The sequence below is a fragment of the Scomber scombrus genome, chromosome 19 (assembly GCF_963691925.1).
Source record: "Scomber scombrus chromosome 19, fScoSco1.1, whole genome shotgun sequence".
Taxonomy (NCBI): Eukaryota; Metazoa; Chordata; class Actinopteri; order Scombriformes; family Scombridae; genus Scomber; species Scomber scombrus.
Window position 1 is genome coordinate 23328769 of NC_084988.1, and position 21429 is coordinate 23350197.

Consider the following 21429-nt stretch of genomic DNA (forward strand, 5'->3'; position numbering starts at 1 on the left):
TTAGTGCAACTATTTGCAATAAAACTTTCTAGAAAATGTCTATAAAATGTGCCACCATTGGAAGAAAATGGAAATATCAACATTTTAAGTCTATATATACACACTAGACCGTATAGAAATGCTCACAAAGTCTTGTTTTGCAGGAGGTACAGAAAAAAAAAAGAATGAAAGGCTGAAACATAATTCTGACAGCGTGTCTGATACCTAATAGCACAGAGGCACCACTACAGCCCTGGCGGATTTAAGATGCTTGGCAATGCACAAATCAGCACTTTCCCTCGACTACACCTAAAATAGTGTGTATGTTGTCTGAGTCTTTAAGAGACTGACAGTAAAATTATTTCTCCAGACTTCAACAGTAAGCTCAGGTACCGACACACGGTTCAGAAGTTGCTCGTTCTCTTCCCCTGGGTGGAGCCAGTAAACAAAAACAGCTGTAAAAATAGAAACCTTTGACATGGGTTGTTGCTACAGGCGTGTTTGCCAGAGAAACAAACATGGCAATAAACAGATATTAAATGCCATTACTTTTTGGCTCCATATTTACGGGGTTCTGCGTAAGTTATGGTTGAACAATTTATCTGATCCATGGCCTGGAAAGACTTGTAAATGTAATAAGTGTAGGTCTGCTTGGTTGAGTGGAGAAAAAAACAAAACAGCAACAACAACAAAAACAGTCCATTGCTGATATAAGATGTTGTTACTGATTTGCAACATTTTGTCCCCAGCACTGACTGAGCAGTCTCTAAATTTCATACCTACATGTCATCCTTAAGGAGCCCCTCTTAAAACGTCATGTTTTATGATCTCCAAACATTTCGGAGCCAACTTGTCGTCCACATGAGGACTTGGGGTGAGAGGTCAATGGCACACTGGTCAGTGGCTGAATGTACTATCAAATAACACAACTCACATAGCAGTAGTTATGTCTAAAATAATACTGAAATCATGGTAGAATACAGTTTTCTAATGATGTCATGTTGTTTTCATTGGCAGCCATACTAGCTACAAATAATGAATATTGTCATCCTGGCTTCGTTCCGTGTTTCTGACAGTCATTCCCACTGACTGGACTGCTGAGTTTCTAAATGGCCTGTTTGTCATCACAGTGTGTGTGAACGCCGGGGTCACAGTGAAGGAATGTGGCCATGCGAATATAACAAGCAGTCAGCAGGGAGGCGATAAAAAGCGAGCCAAGAAAGAAGTCTGAGAAAGAATGACGGAGTTAACAGTGACCTCCTAGGAGAGGTATTCGGATGCTTTGAGTAAGCAGAGGATACTTTAATAGGACAACTAAAGTAGGCCAGGAACATCACTCATCTGGGAATTTCAATAGAGATCGAAATTTGATTCTGACAGAAAGAGCAGAGAATGAGTTTGACTTACAGCAGCCATGGAGTTGATGCGGTCAATGTAGTAGTCCGGCCAGCTTGTGGCCAGCTTGTTGGGGTCCTCTTGCTCCTGTACATGGACACAAAGACAGATTGAGTCAAATTAATATTGATTTATACCTTTAAAATGTTACAGTATACCTCTGCTGGTTGTATGTATCAGGATGCATATTGTGTGTTGGACAGCCAGTTGGCCTGACTGTTCAACAGTCCAGAGTGAGATCTTTCATCAACTACTGGCTAGATAAGCTTGTTATGGATACTCAGGGTCCTCAGAGAATGATTCTTCATTATTCTGGTCATGTCCTGACCTTTCCCGTACTGCTTATAGATCAAAACAATAAGTGTGATATTAAGAACACCTTTATTGTCAGACCAATGTGTTTTAGCTTGTGGCCTTCATCCTGGTCTACTTAAAACATTGTAAAACAGACAAAAAACATTTGATCCTTTTTAGCACAGCTCCAACAACAAGCTAAAATGCGTTAGTCTTTCAAACCGCTTTACCTTCTCCATGCACCTAGCAAGAAGGTAAATTACTGTTCTATATCACTACCATCAGGTCAAACCTCCTCCCTGACTGGGACTTGAGTAATCCTGATGTTCTTGGTGACCCTGTGACCTTTCCATAGGCTGGATTATCTTCTATGTACAAAAAATACCGTCATCCAACCACTGTTAGGAAATTCACTGAGAACATTTATGCCTTCCAGATGATAAACCCACTTTTCATTTGTGAATATCTGTGAACATTCCTCTCATGCCACCTTTGGGACTATATTTTAAAATCCATAACAGAAAAGGTTCTTGAAGCAGTAAAATCATGAGGATGTTGTTTATAACGGTAGGATCTGACAAACAAAGCAATCTTGATGGGTTGCTAGTGGGGTTTTAACTTTTTCTGTTTGTTAAAACACAAATTCTGTACAAGACTATGAACATAATCTTGTACAGAACTGATGTTTTACTCCCTTTCACTCTACTTTTCAATCTCATGGTTTTATTCTTCCACTTTCCATTTCAGCTCCTTACCTCAACATCCACAGGCTGTCCAGTCAATAATAATGGGGTCAAAACATCTCAGACTATTCACTTGTCTTAACTTTTTATTACACAGAGAAGGAGAGAGAGGAGAAACTGCCTCGAGGAACAAAGTGCACTTCACAATAGTTTTCAAATAGCTCTGTCTGAGATCAATTTGTCCTGGCCAATCCGAGGAAGCGTGATGCCACGAGCAACCAAGGCACAAGGGAATACAAAGACCATGTTCCTCGTTCACATCTGGTCTTGTTTAGCCAGGGCTTAGAGCACTGGTGGAACGCTGTTGTTGTTCATGTTACTGTGTGCACGTCAATGAGAGCTGGAAACTCAAATAACAGCCACATTAAGGCACAATTGGATAGCTCTATAAGATATGGTTTGTTGCAATTCTTTGCCAATGCTTTTAGTGTATTTGAAATCGCAACATATGTCAGAAGTTTAAAGTTGTTTTTTTTTTTCAAAGACAATCAATGGATAGATATATATGACCTCAGTGCTCCAGGAACTGTGTTTTCTGTGCATGTAAGGACTGTGTATGGCATTTTTTTGTTTGTTAATGCCATATCACAGCACTCTTTGTATTTCAGAGGCTCAGACTCCCTCTCTGCAGACCATAAAACACTTCATGACAGTACATCTGCTGAGAATAATAAGCATAGTACAGTAGTTATTATAGTAATCCTCTGCCAACAGATCATTTGGGAGACTGTCAGTTATACTATGTTGCATGCGTCAGGGGGCAAACTAAGCTCCCTGACATCTTGTAAAATTCTTTTACTACCTCATTTACTGCAAGGGCATTCATGCTGCAACACAAGCTCATCACTTCTGTCTGCGTTCACTCCCTGATATGTGAAAATCAATATTTTATGCCACTCAATCCCCTCATTTCCAAAATGTCGCCTCACTATTTGCATGGTGGCACAACACAGCCGAAAGCAGATGACCTTTTCTGTTGATTAAGCCAGACAGACTCTATTCTGGCACCGGCCTGAATTGATTTTTCCCCAGACATAAAATCCTCTCATTACCTCTAGTGACCTCATGAACTACAAGTCTGGAAAATATAAATTGCTGCAGAAGCAAATCCGCTGATTTATGAATCAAATCCACTCAAGAAGCTCCACTGAAGAATTTTTGGGTTGGAGTAGGTTCGGTCGATGTGGATTTAAGTCTTTGTAATGACCATTGTTTCTGATGTGCCAGCTTTTTGAGTTGAAGTTAAAGAGCTGAATTAAAGCTTAAAACAATAGAACTCACTGTACTTCACATAGTGTGTTTTGAGGCTGGCCGTCGTTTCCACTATACTGCTGACACGCTCGGGACGCGATGCCAGACAGATCCTGACGCTGAGATTAACAACTTAACTGCCTCTCTTTGGCCCTTACAGCCGCCGACACACCCTCAGAAAAACACGTCGAGTCCGATGCAACATTTACTCTTGCAGTTTCACAAGCTAGAGTAAAGTGCTGTAATTTTCGTCTTGTTTGGGACAAATGATTACAACACGAGGTTTGTTTTAGGGGTTCGAGTCATATCAGACCGTATACTTCCTGAATATTTGCCCTTTTAATAGCATTTCTGAAAGGTGAAGTGATGGTAAGTTTGTTCTTTGTGCACTGCGTTCTTGATCAAATCATTTTCTGAGTTAATCACAGTTGATGACTAGTATTAAAACCCTGTGATAAGCAGCCAGACTCCATAGAGTGGAGCCTGTTAGAAAAAAAAGTGCAAGACGTGCAAATAGCAGGCTTTGGCTTTGAATAGAGAGTTTGTGTTTGTCTGCATGTGTACACATTTGAATGATATCACTGCATACATTACAAATATGTACTGTAATGGGTGCTGTTCTGTTATGGTCCTATTCTGGGTGAAAACATCCATGTCGCGTGCTTCGCTGCGACAGTTTAGGGTCAACCCCATCGTTCTATTACAGCAATTACACACTTACACTACACTGTACATTCCTCATGTCTGGTGACATTAAATATGATTTACAACCTAGGTTGGAGCAGAGGAGGACAGGAATCCCCAGCAGTATATCAGGTATATTTCTGTTAGGTGTTCCTCTTGTTACAACCATCTGTTGAGGGATATATTGTTTCTATAAAGACCCAAATACCTGACCAAAGCCAGAGTTCAAGAATATTTCCATGTGTGTTTGGCAGGCTATTTTGTTTGCAGAGGCACCTGTTGCAAGGGTAGATGAAATTACATATTTCAGCTCCCCTGCTGTCATGCAACAAGCCATCTCTGAGATTTCAAACCTCTGAAAAGGGTTCACCGACGATGATAATTGAGCTCAGAGATTGGAGAAATCCTGTGCCCACATACCTTTCGAGTCAAGGTTTTAAGGAGCAACAGGGGGTAGAAAGCCCAAATACCCCATTGGCCACAGTTAAACCCACAGAACTTTGAAGTTCCAGGGGAGGTTTGTACTGTTTGTTTGACTCTAAAACTCACTCACAATCACATTTTCAATTCTGAGAAGGAGCGAGGGAGGGAGGTAAAAATAAATAATGCCATAATAAAAGCTGCTGTGCTGATTCAAGATCCCTGCTTAACAAGTGCTTGGTCATGACCCTTTTGCACACATGCACACCTGTATTAGCGTGTTCTGCAGAACAAAGATAGGAGAAGGACACATTTTCATACTCATGTGTTCCAGCCTCTGGGAACTGGCAGCCAACTTGGCCCAGTCGCTCCTTCAAGAGCAGCAATTGTTCTGGGTCTCAGAATCTATACACTAGCTTTCAATGACAAGCTAACATGTTTCTCCCAAGGTCTCTAGTTTCTCTGGTAATTTGGGGTGCCGGTCGGGCTCCTCACACTCTGTTCCCATGTGCTAAGAGAGGCCCGGGGGGACCCTGTCTTTTAATGTGGGGACTCTCATGAGTGCCCAAATCTGTGACAGCACAGAGAAGCACAACAACACTTAAAGAAACACTGTATATTCAAAGACCACTTCATAACAGGGCAGAGCATTGCAAAAGAAATAAAACTGAATATGGATTCGTCAGAGTTTACTACTTTGTTTACCAGCAATAAAGTTTCGGAAATGTAATTTTGTTGTGGCCAGTTCTTAAAGACCACAAAGTTGTTAAGTTGTAAGCAAATTATGCATCGTGCAAACAATTTCACCAGCGAACTTTGATATAGATGCTTGTATACACACTTACACTAAAACACACATGCACTAGTACTTCCAAAAGACACACTGAGCTGCTCATAGGACAGCACATGTACCCACAAAGAGACTCTCTCAAAGGGCTTTAAATGTGCTGTTAGTGATTGTCAAAGCACTGCCGGCCTCCCTTTCTTTACTTTTTTGTTCAATACTATTGATATAGGTACTATTTGTTGGTATGCTTGGTATGAGTCCGACTGATTTATCGGCCACCATATCAGTTATCGGTGAATTTTCCACTCTAAAATCGGTATTGGTATCGGTTTCAAAGATCCCATATCAGTCTAGTGTGTGGCACTGAGCTGGTCGGAATCAGTTACATGTGCCGCTTTGCACATGTTGACGTTTGGCAGGTTTTGGTAGTCTCATCATCACACACTATGTAGCTACAAGGCCACACCTGATACATATGCTGGGAGGGAGTATCATGGTAGAAGTTTGAGGATGTATTTGTATCTTAAATGAACTCATTGTCAATGTTAAATGAGTTCCCAAATGAAACAAATAAGTGTTATACTGACTGGTGAAACGTGCGTCAAAATTTGTTGCGCCAAATTTTAAAAATTGTTACTCCTATGTAGTGTAGCACGATAGCAAATAGGCTATCCAGCATCTACAATAGCACTTTGTTACATCACGACATTGAGACACATTAACTGTCATTTAAGGATATGTATAAGTCAACAATCAAGTCATTTTTTCAGTATTCTCTGCTCCAGCTGTCAACACAATATGTTCCATTGTGCACAACGAGGGGGATTGTCCGACATTCCAAAGAGCCAATCTCTCCACGGGGAATATTTATCTATGGAAGCTGGGATATAAAGTCTCACCTAGAGAAGCAGGAAATGGACAGGATATTGAATTCTGGAAGATTATGTAACACTTGCCGTTTCTTACAGGTAGCTAACATTACACACGTTTTAGCACAAGTTGAAACAGAAATCTTTGCCTGGGGTCACGTTAGTTTAAGAGATGGGGATAAAGCAGATGTGGCTAATTTGGGTGCCACTTCAGCAGAAAGCAACGTCTGGGAACACGTGGTATCATCAGCCAGGTCGTGTTAAGCAATAGCACTTCATTAGCAGGATCTGAGATAAGCATATAACGCATGGTTGGGTGATTTTCGAGAAAAAAAATAACATACAGAAAATCCTCTTATTAGGGAAATTCCCAATATTATATAATGGGTCAAAGCTAGTTCTGTCACTGTTAAAGGGCCATATTGTAGGATCATGTCCTGACAACACAGTGTGTGTCAGTGCAGCGCTACTAATGGAAGTCAGGAGACCCTGTTTGGCTCCCAGCACTGAACGATTATCAGGAGCTATTAGAAGTTACATCATGTTCTCTACCTGGGGACTTCTGGATGTGATGCGTGCAACAACAAGTACACAATAAGACACGCACACACACACACACACACACACACGGGGTATATTCTAACAGAGATTACCACATAAACACTAAACTCTCCGTCACAGACTCACAGACACTCACACACAGACAGACACCCAACACCCCTGGCTGTGGCTGAAATCAGAGGTGCAGATACGCTTGGCTTATGTAAAGCCTGAGGGCCTTGACAAGATGTTCTAGTTAGTCATAGCACTCAGTGACCATATTTGCGCTAAATCCCTTACATCACCGCTGGCTGGTATTAGCAAGAGACTCTAAGAGGACCACTTTCAAGTAAATAAACCATCCTTTTGAAATAAAACCACTCAATTTTTTTTAAGTGGTGCTGTGGTGTAAATAAAGTATATATAACTCATTATGTAAGTATTCAACACCATACTTAAACTTGAAGTTTTTGTATTAACATTGAATCAAATGATGCGTAATGTGAACAGGGCATTTTGTTTTAAACACTCTTAGCTTGTTGTTTTGGTACAGTACAGACAAAGCAAGTAACTACTGGGTACGAAAGTCTACTAACAATGTTTTCAAGACTTCAGAAAGATCAAACTGATACTAAAAGTAGAGTGAATATTTTACTTTAGTTCATCACGTTGCCTACAAATCAACTCTACTTGCTAGCTACATGTCTGCTGGTTGTTCATGCTGCTGAATGTAAGCAAGTTAGCCAACACAACCTGTTAAGAATACAACAGGACTGTGTCTGTTAGCTTCTTTTTAAGTTCTTCTGCCCCATTAGTGGCTAAAAACCGATAAATGTCTGCGGATAAATGAAAGCTTTAAGATTTTCTAAGGTCATACATTATCTATTTATACCAAGTTTGCAGACAAGCAAACTGGATGTGCTGTGAAAACAGGTGCACTCTCAATTTGGGCCTTAAATTGTTTTATTGAATTTACTCAACAGACAAAGAAGCATTCAGTCCTTCTGTTTATATGAACATTTACAAATCCCCTGTATTTTTCCCTGGACAGCAATGAAATGGAACTGGTCTAGCTTAAGTGGTCTGCAGTAAATGTGTTGGCCGGTTTGTTTTGCAGGTGAACAAAGTTAGTTTGTGCCTTTGTCGCGCCCTCAGCGGCTCCCTCCAAGTGTTATCTAACCAACAACAACTGGAGCCGTCGCTTGGCCGAGGGAAACAAGGGAACCAGTGTTTGTCACGTACAGGACCGGCTGAGGGAAATTCTGCTGTCCTGTGCTCTCCATTCAAATCACTGTCATGCTGTAATTTGCGGGAACACAGTGCACTACTGTGTGGTGTGTGTGTGTGTTTGTGTGGGGGGAGTTATGTCCGAATAACCTGCAAGCGTGCAAATTTACTACATACAGTCCAGTCAAAATTTAGGACACACTTTCTCATTCAAGTGAATGGGAAGGTGTGTCCAAACTTTTGACTGGTACTGTATACATTATGGCAGTTATTGCTTAGTGGGTGTGTGCGCATGACTTCCCACCTGCATATACACACACAGACATGCAGGTTATTATCCAATATTGCACACCAGTTGTTTTTTTCCCCTCATTCTCCAATAAGCTGCCTCTATCCATGAATGAGGCGTTTGTTTGGTTTTTCCTCCGGCTTTCCGCTGTGCACTGTTACCCCGGTTTTGCTCTCCGTTTCCTGGCCTGGAAAGGGCTGTTTTTTTTCACCTTAGTCATACAGAGGAAATTATTTCTGACTGGAAGAGATGGGGGAGGAACGACAAACTAATATATCCTACCTCTGAACCCGGCTTCAGCGCGCACTTGCAAACCATTTTTGTTCCAATGTGCCCAGGCCGTTGCCAAAACATTGTTTCCACTACCTTCTACTACAGTACAAAGAGTGCTCATAAATGTCTGCGGTTGTTTGAGTGAGATATTCAATAACTGATATCGGGGTAATATTGAACTTGTGCTTTTTCATGTGGGTTCACATATGCAAATGAACATTCTGTCAACAATTCAATCCCCTTTGATACTATGCAATATATTCAAGGAAATAGCACACTGCCAGTCCTATGGTTATCATAATGTATTAGAAGAAAGATTATATCTTTCTTTTATATTATTTTTACCCGCGTTCCATTTCATTCTAAACTGTTTTGGTGCTCCAGCTTCCATCCTCGCCTTGACATCCCTCTAAACAAACCATAATTCCACTGCTCTTCTTTTTCCTAGTAACTTAATACTGTCCTGCACCCAAGTACAAACTTTTACACATGCAGGTGCTCACACGCACACATACACACACACACATTGTGTGTTTACTCCTTTTTAAAAAGGTTGTCAGGACCTATCACATCACCTAAGCCTGCATGCCTCGGAAAGAGAAAGGAGGGGTTCGATCCTCGTCATGCTTCTAACACAAAACCCTCAGCCAAAAAACAAATTAGCAAAGAGACACAGGGGAGGGTTTATGACTATTTATTCAATTTGCTCTTGAGGGGGAGTAAGGGGGATGTATTCCCCTTTTTCTCCAAGCACAATGTCATTTCCTGGTGGATTTTTTACCACAAAGTGAGAGCAGAGATGTTGTGGAGAGACACGCTGAAGGGTATGAAGAGAACGAGAGATGTTTTGGCGAGGGGAGAGGGGTGAAAGAGAGGGCTAACCAGAATGTTCTAGTGCTCTCCTGGTATGTTGACAATTCTTAAGCAGCACAAGGAAATTGCTCGCTCCAACGTGGGGAGCCAGATTTGGAGATTGAGGGTCCTGAAACAGAGGCTGGAAGTGTATTTGTGTACTCAGTGTTGTTTACATATGCAGGCTGCCTTTGCACGTACAGTAGTGCATGCGGCGCAGCCTGCAAAAAATATTGTGCAAGATGTAGCTTAACACGTGCACACAGTGAGGATGCTTACGTCAATGCAAGAATGAGAAGCTGGAATGAGGGCTGACTGTGTGGCTGAGCTCTTCTGGTAAGAAACTGACCTTCAATAACATTCATCGTTGACAGTTTAGCTCTAAATTGTGGGTGCAGGCAGCCGGTCAACAGAGGGCCAGCCAGAGATTGGAGCATAGACCTCAGATCTTACCTTCTTCTTGCTGCAGTAGATCTGCCATTTCTTCTCATCTGGCAGAGCGAACATGGCCTCCCGGTTCTTATCCGTCAGGTCCAGTTCATCCTGCAAACAACAGAGAAGGCATTCATTTTTAAACCAAACCACTAACCATTCCATTTATTTTGTATTGGATTAGATTAGATACCCATATATGGCACATCAAGAATAAAAGCAGAAAAACCATGACAAACACAACTATTATGTTTGACCGGGAAAGACAAGAATCCCATCAGGACACAATCCCTCAATCGCTGTTCTTTTTACAGAGCCAAACACTTTAGCATTGACTGGAATCACTGGGTTTGTTGAGTTTACACAGTGACATTTGATTGTCCAACCTTCCCCCTGTCTGACTGCGAGCTGGTCTCGGCAGAGGAGTGTTTTAATATTCACCCTGCTGCTCTGTTCAATTCTTCCGCTTGGTACAAGGAGCCTCCTGCACCTTTTGAAATGCATATGAGCCCAGGAAATGAGTCTGTGTGTGCCAGGGAGGAAAAGTAAAGACTTTGGAAAGAAGAGATGGATAAATCAGGGTTGAGGAGAGATGGAGAGAGATGGAGGGAGGAGACAGAAAGAGAGATGCATTGATAGAAAAACGGGAACATGGTGAGAGAAAAAGAAAAAAGGGGGGAATGTGCACAAACCACAAAAAAGAGAGGATGAGATGCTATAGCACCAGGGCTTTGTGCTCAGGCTCAAACTAATCTCATCATAATGGTTTTGCTACCATGACGTCAGCCAGAAGTGCCGGGCCCCCTGGGCCCCCCAGAGTGAAGATGGCTACCGGTGCCAGAGGTGGGGCCCCTTAAAGCCAGCCAGTAGATTCACAGGGTTTGTTTTCATCCATTCAGCTGGCCGGGGTGGGCTGAGGTGGCCCACATTCCAAGTATCCCAACACTATGAAGAATGACATCATCTCTCACCCAGTCCTTTCAGTGGGATAACCAGTGGCCACATTATTGTGGTTTTGAAAATAAAAAAAAGAAAAATCTGAAGGGTGTGAACTTCAAGGGGGTCTCATACAGATAAAAACCTCAAAGAAGCTTTACAATCTTTGGTCAAAGCATTTTTCATCTCAACAGCATGATTGCAATGATTAATTGTGACCCAGACGGGATCATACAGAGTCTAGATTACCCACCACAATCAAAGTATGCTGCTGCATCAAGCAGAAAAGCAGCCACCTTGTGGCAGCTCAGCATCTGACCTCTGACTCTCTGTCCTTCAATATTTACAGATTTCAGCTTGGGTTTGGACCATGATCCTCTCTCCACATCCTCGGGCTTAGAAACGGAGGCTGAGAAGCCAGCTTGCCTCTGGCCTGTCGCCTGGTCGCCAGGTCAGAGCCCTGCTGTCCAAGCTGCTGCTGTTTGGAGGAGCTGATACTGGGAGCTAATGGGGAAATCAGTGAGAATGAGAACCCTAGATTTAAACCAGATGGGAGCTGAGCCTGGCAACTGATCTCTCTGCTTCTTCATGCTCTTTCTTGCCTGCCCCCCTGCTACTCCTCAGGCCTCTACATTTAAAGTCTTTTATGGAGGGAGTGAGAGCAAGATATACGCCAGTGATGAAAATGAGTATTCAGGTGTCTGCAACATGCACATTCTACAGTTTGGGGGAGCAGGTAAGCTACCCCAGCAAGAGAATTCCATTTAGAAATTGATATATGATTATATAAGGCTCTACATAAGATTTAAGGTGTATGAATGGGATAATGACAAAGTCAAGTACAGGAACAGGAATAGAGGAAAGGAGTGGCTGGCTGGACTACAAGGGCTAATGCACAGATGCTGAGCTTATGTTTTATTTAGCTATTGTCAGGTAGAAGTGGTGTTGGTCTGCATTTGAATGAGAGAAAAGAGAAAGTCAAGGATTAAGACATGGGGTGGGTGGAGGAATGTTCATGTCATGCCAGCCAGAGGACTTTTCACTTCTTTCCAGTTATGCAATATCCCATCATTTGCTTCCACCTCCACCCCCACCACCCTCGGTTTTCAAAAACGTGCTCCAATACCACATCCGTATCACATGGCCTCTCCTCATGACCATAGCAACACCCAAGAAACATGCTGTCCCTCTCTCTTTCTCAATCTTCCAAAACAAAATCAAACCACTTTCCACTTTGCTGTGTAAAACCTTCTCTTGATGTGCCCCCGTCCACCTTCGCCAGCACGCTCCAGTTGGGAATTCACATAAACCAAAGCTAATATTGTTACACCTGCTGCGCAAGAGGGGGGGAAAAAAAGACATACCTTAGGCCTCTGAACCACTTCTTTCATATTTTCAACAGAACTGGCTATCGAATAATGTTACAAATTAAAAAAGGCTGTCGCAGTGGAGAGCTTTGACTTGTCGTGTCCGCTGCACACTGACTGACCTGCCCTGTCGTTCAATTTCCTGTTTCTCAAGACATGGTGGGCTTTTCAAATGTGCCAGGTTACATGGTGGAAAGAGAGAAAAAGCCCAGACAACTCTTTTAAAACAAAATGGTTTCATAAACACATTTAAATAATAACTAAACTGCATGTCATCATAGCCTGTTAGCCTGCTCTAACAATTACTATCTGAACTACCATCAATTTAACTCAAAAATGTACTTTGATTTGGGGAAAGTAGATAAAAAAGTAATGTCTGCTCATTACGCAGGTGTCTGAGTCAGAACACATTGAGTCTGCATAAAGACTGGAGGCAGCTGTGTAGCCACTAAACAAAGCAAACGTGTTAATTTGTGAACTTAACGGTGTATTGAGACAACATGTGTTCACATGAATTTAACTGCTGTCTGCTAAATGTGTCTTTTTATTCACCCCAAACAGCCGAAGTACCTACTGTACAAGTATTAGCTCTGGCTAGCTAGCATATACCTATTGCTAGCAAGTACCTTCTGTTGACCTTCTGCGTGTGTGTGGGGTGTGTCTGTGTGACAGCTATGTCTCTGACTGATCTCTGAATTATCCAGACATGCCAGTTACAGCATTTCCTCCAGCGTCTCTGCTTTTTTTGTCTCATCTCTTTATAATTATGAGGTAGATTCATAAAGCCCCGGGATAAGTTTGATCTTTTGTCACTCGCTTTGAAACCTTTCCAACTTGTATGAATGCACGTTCACACACACACACACACACACACATAGAGTGACTCACGACTTCTCTCTAATTTCACACGCAACAGTGACACATCTACACATTGCTTTGCCTTCACACTTTTACAACACACTTTCACTTGCTGCTACATCCTGGCTCCAGTCGCTAATCTAGGCTAAACATGCCCCAGCATGTCCTCTGTCACAGACACGAGATTGACATTTATCTTCTTATCTCCTTCTCGGAAGGAGAATGTTGAATTGTTCCTTAAGCGAAAATATTTTAAAATAGGAATGACTTGGAAATATGATTTTGAAGTGAAAGTGAAAGCCTACTGAGCTGCAAAGAATGAGCTTTTCTGGGCACCCCTATTCCTGGAAGTTCCTTTGTCTTACAGACAATGTTGCATCACTGGAGAACTTCTACAGCTTGGAAGGACATGAAACTCTACCAACTGAATCATCAGTAGAAAAGATGAACAGCCACATTAAAAATATGTTTTTTGATTTTTTTTTAAAGTGTGGTTGTCAAACTTAGGGGAAGTTTAATTTAACTCTCAAGGTGGATTTGGCAAAAAAAACATCCAATCACTGAGATTAACATTTTGTTAAATTATTTCATCTATATTCACAAATTCTAGAAAAGAAGTGTTTTCAATTCACTATCACTGTGCTTTGTTTCTCCGTCTGGCTTCTTCTCCATAGCAAGGACCACTAAGGCTCATGGGTATTGTAGTATTTAAACTCATCTGCCATGCCAAAATGATGGAAAGAACAGGATTTATCAGACACGAAATTGTAATAATTAAACCTTGCCTATATGATCATTCCATTATCTAGAAGAGTCCCATGTTATTTATGTTAAGTAACAATGAGAACATTTTGAAATGGAATACTCAATGGGAATACTGCTCTTCTCACTTAACAACTCCACAGCTACCAAATGTATGATGTACTGTAATACCCCCCAAGGATTAACATGATGAAGATATCTTAGCTTTTGTGCCACTAATCATAGATTATATAGCTACATAAATTAATTTCTGTGACATAACAGGAGTCAAATGATACAACATGTCTGTGGGAGATTTAAAATATTTATCTACACCATATGGAGAGAGCATAAAGGAAGGGGGGGGGGGGGGAGAGTCGCAATGAAACATAGTCAACTCAGAGCGGTGTGGGAAAACTTAAATACCTGCTACTGTTTAGACTACACGTTCGCTTCATGGAGACAGATGTACCACAGGAGAGGAGGTGGGGGTGTGTTCAGGGCAGTATGGATAGGTGGAAAAGGGTGAGGAAAGTGGTTTATGCATGTGTGTGCATCTAGCGTAAAGGTGGAAGAAATCTAACACTGAAATGTGAGGGGAAAATATTCAGGAGAGAAACGGGTGAGTGAATGAGTAGGTGTGAGTGACTGGCATAGTAGTGGGAGTGGGAGTGTCTCTGTGACAACTGATTGAGAATGTGTAAGGCTCCACCTAAATGGGAAATGTGTGTGGTCCAAGAATGACATCCTCTCCAATATGTGTGTGTGTGTGTGTGCGTGTCTGTATATGAAGTGGCATTTCCACAGTGGATTTGAATGCCTTTACCTCATGTGAAGTCTTATAGTACTGGCTGAGAGGGTCAGTCTGCTGTAGCACTGACACACACACACACACACACACTGTGGATATATCCTGCAGCGGTCTCTGGGCGAGACAGGAAGGCAGAGGAAAGACAGGCAAGATGGCAGGAAGTCATATGAGGCCTCAAGGGGACCCACAGGAAGCTGTAGCTGCCATTATTGACCCAAACGAGATTCAGTGAGGGTTTTTTTGTCAGCGTGTCTGCCTTTTAAACCAGATATAGCCTCACCACTCATACTAGAGTTTTTTACATAAGGCAAATTAGGCTAAGGCTGATTCATTAACCACAATCAAGAAAATGTCAAAGATCAACTTCTTCCTCGTTAGCTATCATGTGAATGGTTTTAGTGGCATTACGTCCCTTTGTAAACCATCCCACAGCACCACACACACAGGGCTTGCACCATTAAGCACCATTCAGATGACTCATAGTATTCTCTCTTTGATGAGTCAGTCAGTAGGCTAACCATCGCTAAATGACCGCCTTTCCCCTCGTCCAAACAAGGTTGGCTCAGGCCTGGGAGAGCTAAACTTTAAAGCAAAGCTAGGAAGACAGCATTAGAGATGGGAAGCCAGTTAGACAAGCAAATACGAAGGGAAGGAGGGAGGGAATCAGAAAGGAAAGAGGGTGCATCCCAAGGCGTGCACCGGGGAGGAAATTCACTCCCAATGGCTCAGCGGGTGGAGAACATTTCCATTCCCTCCTGTTACGCAACGCATTTTTGATTTGCGTCCGGCTCGAAAGTCACACTGGAGGGAACATTAGGAAAGGATTTATGTTTAAGAGTCCAGTTTTCCTGGAAACCCAAGTTGAGGCTACATATGAAAGAGCCTAATTTTAACCACCACTTCTTTAAGAAAAGAATTTGCGTGCCACTGAAGACAATGATTGGGAGTCACATGGAGTGGACGCTATTAAAGGGTTTGGTGCACAGATGCCGTGCCTGACACTGGACAGCTGGACCATTGCCCAGAGTGGTTGGATTAAAACTGTCCCAAATTACGAGACATAGAAAAGAAGAATGAGGCACCCACATGGGGAAATAGACAGACAGACAAAGCAGATAGAAAAAGAGGGCAGAACAGAGTGCTACAGAGAGAAAGGCAGAGAGAACACACACTAATCCGATGTCTGCCAGTACTGTACTTGCCAGATGTTGGCCTGTTAGAACTAAATCAGTTGCATTAATTTGTCCAGATATACTGTACATATCCTCTTTTATCTATACTCAACAACTCATTGCAGAAGCGTGAAAAACTAGATCTTTCTTTCTTAATGATTTGAGAAAGAGTTGATGAATAGGTTGGGTAGAGCAACCTCTACAAGAAGAACAAAATGCAGATGGTGAGTCAGACTTGGCGTCTTTCTTTCCTCATAACTAATAAATTGAGTTACTGCTTTCAGTTCTATTCCACAGCACGTCTGAGCCAAAGGTGTCCCCGAATCGTTTCCTTCTTCTTAAGAATTGAAGCCCCCAGTGTTTCAGTGGCACTGCATAGTTCGGCTCAGGCACTTGCGAATGTGTCAACACATTGGGACCATATGCAACCTTTTCCATAGTAAACGCAGTGTGTTCATTGCTATCAGCTGCAACTTGTAAATACCGGTGTAGTTGTCCCCAAACAACCTCACACTTTGGTTTATCTTTGAAGAAACAAAAATTGCATTTCGGCTTACCAAAACTGCCACCAGCGAGAAAGGTACTCAAGTACCCAAAGGACTGAGCAGAACCAATTTTCAATTACGATACCTAAATATGAGAGCAATTTCACATTTGGTGATAAAACGTTATTAGCAGGGAATTGCCCGATAAACAAAAACAAACTGTTATTGCTCTTGAAGCCATGCCAAACTTCACACATGGCCTATATATCAACTATGCGTGCAAGCCTTGAAACACTGGTGGAAAGAAACTGTTTAAAATGCACCCAGATCTGTAAAACAGAACCCAGAGCTGCAGCACATTTGCTATCAGGAAATTCTGCGGCCATCTGCAAATGTGTAGTTTAATTGATGCGATCCATTAGCTCCTCTGATGTGGTCTTTGTTCATTGTGTCCAAATCAGTGGCGATTGCTTCCAGGTTCATTTGCATGAGTTTGCCGAGTTCGTTATCGGCACAGAAGGATTTCATATGGATCTACTGCAGACTTGGAGGAGGGTATATTCTTCAGACTTTCTCCAAGAAGAGTTGTAGAACATTTGGCAGAGGAGAGTTCGTTGGAACACAGGAGAATCAAGACTGGATCTCACACATGCTTACACTGCAATATTAGTTTCTTAAACTGCACACTAAAGGATAATAAGTCATTGCTCTTTTGCTGCATGCTTTTTTTAATAAAGCAGCAGGGAATATAGTGGCGGCGGTTCAAACTTAATCCTACTGGGGTACCCGCAGACCCTAGAGATATACTTTTTTTCCTATCTCACAGGTGCTTTGTTCAGTCGTTCTAATTTTTCATGGACTTCGTCAACGAATTTTTTCCCGATGACTTAATATCATTGTTTTCTATTTCTGTTTACTTGGTGTTTTTGTAAAATACAAATTGTATTGCGATCCTGGGGGACGCCGGTCAAAAGCACCCAATTCCGCCTATGTAATTCTAATAGATGGAACTATTTATGGAGTTCATGTTTGCCAAGGCTCCTAATTTAAAGACTATCAGGGGGTAGAGGCACTCTATCAGTCATTTTGAAGGCTTTTTGGAAAGGTTGTACTTGGGATAAAAGCTGCAATTTGTATTCACGACAAGTATATATATGCAAATTAACTAGCTTATCTAAAAAAATAAGCAGTTTCTTTCAGATGGGATTAATTACATAACTAATACTGTTTTTGGGAAGAAATAAGTTAACATTTTGCTGTGATGGTTGTTTGTTATGGTAGATTATTCTTGGGGTCCTCAGGGACACCAGTCGGCAGTCTTTGTATGTTAAATATGTTGGTCGGCGCAGGTTTAAAGCTTATACATTTTTGAGTTCTTGCAGTGTGTAGGGTTAATGTAGCAGAAAGCTGATAGTGGGCGAGGAAATTGTAGTTTTGTGATACCAGAACTTTCCACTGTATCTAGGATGTGACAATAGCCAAAATATCTGCTATCAGACCTATCCATCTTATTTCCAAAGTGATATTTCAGTTTTTAAGCAATACTGCCTAGAATATTATTGTGACATCAGCTCCAAAGACTTTTCTTCCACTAACAGTGTGAGCTGAGTGTGCACTGTGTAGTCTCTAGACACAGTGGAAGACCCCATTATGGATGTGAAGACACGTGGAGGTGGTTTACTCCTCCGTTTGGCCCAGATCTGTCGCTCCCACTCCAGTGGCTCCATTGAGTCTCATTCTCCTCCTCAGGAGAGGCTTTCATAACAATAATCCTTGTCTCCCATTGCCATGGAAACACACTATGTTATGTTATTCTCTATATTTCTTTATTTCCTCCCCTGTAGCACAGCTCTCTGCTTGTGTTACAAGCACTGTGTCCAGACTGAGTGACTGCTCAGGGTCTGGTTGTACAGATTTTTGGATGACTGGTCAAATATGTCAGCATGTCGGCTGCAGGAACAGTAAAACAGATGTGGAGGACCAATGGCTTGGCCAGATGACCATCGTTAGATAGGAGAAGTTTGTACATCGGTCAATCAGACCAGACATGAATCAAACTGTCATAGGTTGAGTGATCATCTAGCTGGAACATCATTTTTCCATCTCATACGATCAAGTATGAGATTTTAACCTTTAAGTTCTGCGTTCATTGCTCGGATACTGCAGTAAAACTAAACCAGAGCCCAACAAAAGACACGACCCCAAAGACCAAACATCTGAGCTTGTGAAAGACACCATCAGACGTAGTCGTCCAACAACCATCTCAATAATAATCTATTCACAACATGTGGAAGGGCCCAGATCCAATGAGAAAATGCCAAATCCTCTTTTTCTCCTGGGTCGAAAAGCTGCAAGTTAAGAGGTTTTGAATTCAGGGATGGCTCCTTCTGCTCGGCTTCTTCCTCAGCTCATGCATCTGTGTCAGGCTCATCGCAAGCTCAGAAATTTACCCCGAAATAATCTGCGGGTCATCCATTCCTGTCGACCGTGAGGACTGCCGTGATTTGGGTAAGCGCTCCCATATGACAGGCATGTTTGTATTTTATCCAGCAATACATGTGTCTGTACACTTTCACAAATCTTCTTATAACCTTTGTCCATGTAAAAACTTTCTTTGTGTAAGAATTTAGGCCATTATGTGTGTCAAATAAACCGCTGGATCTTCAGAGGTAGGTTTTAGTTGTCAAATAACAGAAAGGGCCTTAGGTCATTCCAGTCTAGTGATACTGATTGAGGCATTCAATGTCTTGATTGCTTACTTTTAAGTTTCTCTAATCAAGACAAAAATATACTGCAGCTACTGAGGTTTAATGGCTTCTGCCTTGCCAATGATTATAAAGGAACCTCGACAGTGAATTTAAGGTTAACTCAGGTCAATTGGCTGGAAAAATGGGGGAAGGATCACCACTGGGAAAACATCTGCCTTGATAACAGTGAATCATTTCCTATCACAAATGGAATTTCACTTAATCTCCTGTATTGAATTTGACAGTTGGAGGAGTGATATATCCTGCAGGCGGTGAAGTTTAGCGTTTCCCGAGACTAAGACTCAACAGCGCCAGAAGCAGTTCGGTAGCCGCACTGTTGAACACATTGTTGAGAGAGAGGGAGACTGAGACAAGCAGGAAATCTAAGGTTGTGGAAGAAAGACAGAAGCGCTGAGATGGAGACCAAAATAAATCCATGAGACGGCAAACAAAGAGACAGAAAAGAGACAGAAACAGAAAAGCCTCAGTTCTTCCAGCTAAGCCCGAACCAGCTTGCATGGCAGATGAAACCCACAGCAGACTTCTCCACTCTGACAGCTGTGCCCTGATCCCTCTTCACACCATGGGTACATGCCAGTACAGCCATGCCAAATTTGGCACCAGCACAGACTAACAACCCCTGCCAACAAGCGTGATCTGGGCACGAGATGGGAAGCATCAGACACGGGGGGTGGGCTGCGTGTAGTGGAAAAGATGAGCTTCTGAATTTGTGGAATGGGGGGTTTGGCGGTGGAGTTGAGGTGAGGCTTCATCCAACTATTAAGACTCCTCAACAAGACTCAATCTCTTCCAATTCCTATTCTTAAACCGGTTTGGTAAGGATTATTAGCAACATGCAAAGAAAGAATCAGGATGTTTAGCATTAGAAAAACCATAATTCCAGGATTTATATTGTACCAATACTGTTCTGAGCCTCATTCATATATTTTTCATGTGTTTTCATGTGGTGCTTTCCTGTATGGTGTCTAATTCTGGAAACTGGTGAACAGGCTCATTAAACTTTCAGTCAATGGCAACAGGTGGTGGAAATATGCAGGTTACTCAGCTACCTGTTCTTGATCCAGAAAATGTGCTGATATAAATTTGAATCTTACAAAAATATTTTATAAGTTAGTAAATATTTTGCAAACATTCTCCCAGCTGAATGTCAAAGTAGTTAGACTGCAACATGCAGTGGTACATGTGGTACAAAAGTGTAAGATTGAGTCATGCATTATTTGGCACGTGGTTCTTATTGCAGGAGCATTCGGTAAGCCTTGTTGATCACTACTTGCACTACTGAGACAATTGAGGGGATGATGATTCCAAACCACAAAGACACACAACATGGTAAAGGTACATATACCTGATGAGATTCAATGGGAACATTTACTTTGGATGAGCCTCTAAGGCAGTGGTCTCCTACCCTGCTCCTGGAGAGCTACTGCCCTGCATGTTTTAGGTACCACTCATAACACACCCGATTCTAATAATTAACTCGTTATCAAGCAGCTAAAGCTTGTCAAAGGACTTGATAACAAGTTAATAACTAGAATCAGGTGTGTTAGAGTGGGGAGATACCTACAACATGCAGGGCAAGTAGCTCTCCAGGAGCAGGGTTAGTGACCACTGTTCTAAGAAATCATCCAGGTTGCTTACTCAAATATTCATATCGTTCTATCTTTACTCACCACCAGTTCTGAGAATCGTGCATGCAGCTCCTCAGCGGGTGGCATGGGGGCACTGAACTCCAGGAGCTGCAGGGGCACGCTGTCCTTCAGGTTGATCTCCGGGGGCTCGCTGCTGCCGAAGCAGCACAAGAAGCCCAGGCCCGGCCGCGTCCTCTTCCTGGGGGGCATGGTGGCTGTGGTAACACAGGTGGCAGTGGTGGTGCTGGACCAGGAAGGTATAGGAAGGGGCCAAGGGGCGGGGGGGGGAAGGGTGTGGAGAGGAGGACGAGGCTGCTATCTAGGGGGCATGATCTAGAAGAGAAAAGAGAAAGAGGGGAAAAGGTTACATAGAGATAGTGACAATCCAAACAGGGCTATGTTTGGTTTCCCCAGTGTCATTACGAATGACATGACAAGCATGTTTAATGTCACGCTGCATGACATTTTCATATGCAATGAATAATTTGTTTTATTACTCATCACAAGAATAATTCAACCTATTGTCAGTTCATGAACCTCTGGATATGTCTGGCCTACACATTCAGTATCTGGTACTGTACATGTTTCCGTGGAAAGAAATCATTTTCTGCACAGGAAGTGAAGTAAT

The 21429-nt window shown here is 42.3% G+C and overlaps 1 protein-coding gene across 1 annotated transcript; it reads right to left on the reverse strand.

Annotated features, from left to right (window-relative positions):
- Nucleotides 1-383: 383 nt before the first annotated feature.
- Nucleotides 384-21106, reverse strand: LOC134000463 (disheveled-associated activator of morphogenesis 2-like). Its single transcript, XM_062439804.1, has 4 exons — nt 20844-21106; nt 10057-10146; nt 1387-1461; nt 384-407 (listed from the first exon to the last, which is right to left on the reverse strand). Exons 1-4 carry the CDS (start codon nt 21009-21011, stop codon nt 384-386), a joined length of 357 nt encoding a protein of 118 aa, XP_062295788.1. The 5' UTR covers nt 21012-21106.
- Nucleotides 21107-21429: the final 323 nt, after the last annotated feature.

Bases quoted from the DNA above. Each gene is read 5' to 3' on its own strand.
- LOC134000463 (XM_062439804.1), bottom strand. From the start codon at position 21,011: ATGCCCCCCAGGAAGAGGACGCGGCCGGGCCTGGGCTTCTTGTGCTGC. The intron at 10,147-20,843 runs GTGAGTAAAGAT...TGTTGTTTGCAG, and splicing joins CACGATTCTCAGAACTGGTG to GATGAACTGGACCTGACGGA. The intron at 408-1,386 runs GTAAGTCAAACT...GGCTCCACCCAG, and splicing joins GCATCAACTCCATGGCTGCT to GGGAAGAGAACGAGCAACTT.